Source organism: Phaseolus vulgaris, chromosome 10 (genome assembly GCF_000499845.2).
Source record: "Phaseolus vulgaris cultivar G19833 chromosome 10, P. vulgaris v2.0, whole genome shotgun sequence".
Lineage (NCBI taxonomy): Eukaryota > Viridiplantae > Streptophyta > Magnoliopsida > Fabales > Fabaceae > Phaseolus > Phaseolus vulgaris.
The window spans coordinates 26,012,901-26,015,332 of record NC_023750.2 but is presented as its reverse complement, the minus strand read 5'-3'; the positions used below and the strand labels follow the sequence as shown (position 1 = coordinate 26,015,332).

At 51.8% G+C, this 2,432-nt stretch overlaps 1 protein-coding gene across 1 annotated transcript; it reads right to left on the bottom strand.

The window, feature by feature from the left end:
* Window positions 1–211: 211 nt before the first annotated feature.
* LOC137817668 (uncharacterized) lies at window positions 212–2,090 on the bottom strand. Its single transcript, XM_068620927.1, has 3 exons — window positions 2,048–2,090; window positions 688–1,674; window positions 212–624 (listed from the first exon to the last, which is right to left on the bottom strand). Exons 1-3 carry the CDS (start codon window positions 2,088–2,090, stop codon window positions 212–214), a joined length of 1,443 nt encoding a protein of 480 aa, XP_068477028.1.
* Window positions 2,091–2,432: the final 342 nt, after the last annotated feature.

Here is a 2,432-nt window from a genome sequence, read left to right as displayed (position 1 = left end):
CAGTAAGTAAACAGTTGCGCCCGCAGAATTGCTAAGTTAAATTCGTTTAAGCGGTTTTTACAAGAAGAGGCAAAGCAAACAGAGAAACCATATGAAGAAGCAGAATAATTTATAATAAGGTGGTATCAGTTCGAAATACATAAGAAAAAAAGGAAAGTTATTACAAAGTTTGTGCAAAGAAGATAGGCCAATGAGTGATGGAGGGAAACAGCTAATCTTCAGAAGGAACGATCTTCCCATCCACCACTTCGTTACATATAGACACCATGGAGAGGTCGAGCTCGGGGTACTGGCAGGCAACTTGCTCCAGGGCGGCGTCGAACCCAGCGGTGAGGACCTGGGCGGAGCTCAGCTCAAGCTCTTCATTTTTTTGCTTGAGCCCCTCGGTTTGCTGCTTCAACTCGTCAGCTCGCTTCTTCAGTTCTTCAGTTTCCCTACGAGTCTGAGCGAGGTCTTCAGCAACCTTCTTGCTTTCCTCCCGCGCCTGGGCCAGCTCTGCAGCGATCTTTGCATTCTCCTCTCTGGCTTCGACGAGCTCAGCCACGGCGTCATCTCTCTCCTTTTCGACCTTTCCTAGGAGAACCTCCCGATCAACCGACCTTTTCTCAAGGTTTTCTACCTTGGCTGCATCCGCTTTTATTTATGCTTCCAAGTCAGCCACCTTGAGACGGTAGGGAACCAGCTTACTCTCCAGCTCGATCTTCTCTTGAGCTAGGAGGTGCAGTTTCTGGCGTAGATCGGAGGTCTCCTTGCGTGCGACCCTCAGCTCGGCACTCATGGCATCCTCCACCCTTGAGTGGTCGATCTCCGTCATCATGAGGTTGCAAGACAGCTTCTCCGCCTCGATTCTTATCAGGCGATTCTCCTCTTCGAGCGTGGAGATATCATCCTGAAGTTTTTTGTTGGAGCTCTCCACAGCTTTGGTTATGATAGAGGGGAGGTCCTCTGCCATCATTTTGAGCTTAGCCGTGAAGGGCCCCCAGATTCCTTTGACCGCGAGGGGAAGGCTTGCAGCCGCTGTTGGTGGAGGTGCTGGAGGAGCCTGGTGCTGACTCTCACCACCACCCTCTTGAATTGGTTGATGAGGTTGGGCTTCCTGGCGTGGTGGTGATGTGGGGGACTCGGTAATGATTATTGGCGAGTTATGAGCGCCTTCATCCCCACCTGGTGCAGCTTCAGCGATTGAGGTGGTTGAAGGAGGACCCTCTCCAGCAGATACGAATGGAGTGGAGGCGCTCGGAGGGTTCTCCATGAAGTTGGGCTCGTTGGCCTCAACCGCAGGAAGTGCTGCTGCCAAGGGTACTGCTTGGACTGGCGGTGTTGGAGCTGGGGGAGAAGGCGGTGTTGGTGTTGGGAGAGCAGGTGGAGCAGGTGGTGAAGAAGGTGCCACCCTTCTCCTTTTGGTAATGAGGCCGTCCTCAGTTGCCTCATCATCCTCATCCTCGTCTTCTTGAATCACTTGAGGAGTTTTCCTCTTTGGTTTCTTTAAGACGAGCTTCTTTCGTTGGGGGGCGGACAGTGCTTCTGGAGGAGCTGGGCCTTGAGGGGGTGATCTGCCCTGAGCAGCGGCGATCTCCACCACCGAGTTAGGCACAGTTTGAGAACCCGAGGCCAGTTTGTGGGTTCGGGCGAGCACCCTCAATTCAGCCAATTTGCCTTTTCCCAGCATGAGATCTGCACAGTGCAAAAATATACAAGTAAGCACAGAGGTAAAGGTGAAATGTATGAGTACGTGTGCAAATGAGACAAACAAATGGTGCAGGAAATAAAAACCAAGTCTAGCGCGCAACAAACAGGACGCCCAATAATAGATAAGAGAGATGCAGCACAAGACGAAACCTAAAGGTCGAGGTAAGTGCTAACCTATGTGAGCTTCGAGTTGGCCCTCGAGGAACTCGAAGGAGATTATTGCAGAGGTGGGAAAGGTGATGTTGGCGGTTGCCACGCTCTTCCAGAAAAGGCAGAGGTCCTTGTCCAACTCGCCCATGTTGTCAGGACTTCTTGGCCTTCTGAAGCTTTCCTTGGAGTCCTTATTTCCCTTGTTTACCAGTACAAGGGAAAGCCGTTGAGCAGCGAAGGGTCTTGATCATTTTGACGCACCTGGACGAACTTTCCCTTCCAATCCTTGTAAGACTGCTGGAAGATAGAAAGGATCGATCTCCCAGCAATTCCGTTTAGGCTCACCCAGGGGCGATCTCCAGGGTTCTTGGCCTCGAACAGGAAAAGGAAAACGTCTACCGAGGCCGGTAGTCCCAAATGCGCGCACATAATTTGGAACGCCCGCACGAATGCCCAGCTGTTGGGATGGAGCTGGGCGGCGGCGATGTTGAGCTCAGTTAATAGTTCCCGTTCAAAACGGGTGAAGGGAAGCTTGAGTTTCACCTTCTTGAAGAGGGTAGTGTACACGAAGCAGAACAACTCGCCGTTGTTCC

Bases quoted from the DNA above. Each gene is read 5' to 3' on its own strand.
- LOC137817668 (XM_068620927.1), bottom strand. From the start codon at position 2,090: ATGATCAAGACCCTTCGCTGCTCAACGGCTTTCCCTTGTACTG. The intron at 1,675-2,047 runs GTAAACAAGGGA...TGCACTGTGCAG, and splicing joins AACGGCTTTCCCTTGTACTG to ATCTCATGCTGGGAAAAGGC. The intron at 625-687 runs GTAAGCTGGTTC...AAGCGGATGCAG, and splicing joins AGAGAAGATCGAGCTGGAGA to CCAAGGTAGAAAACCTTGAG.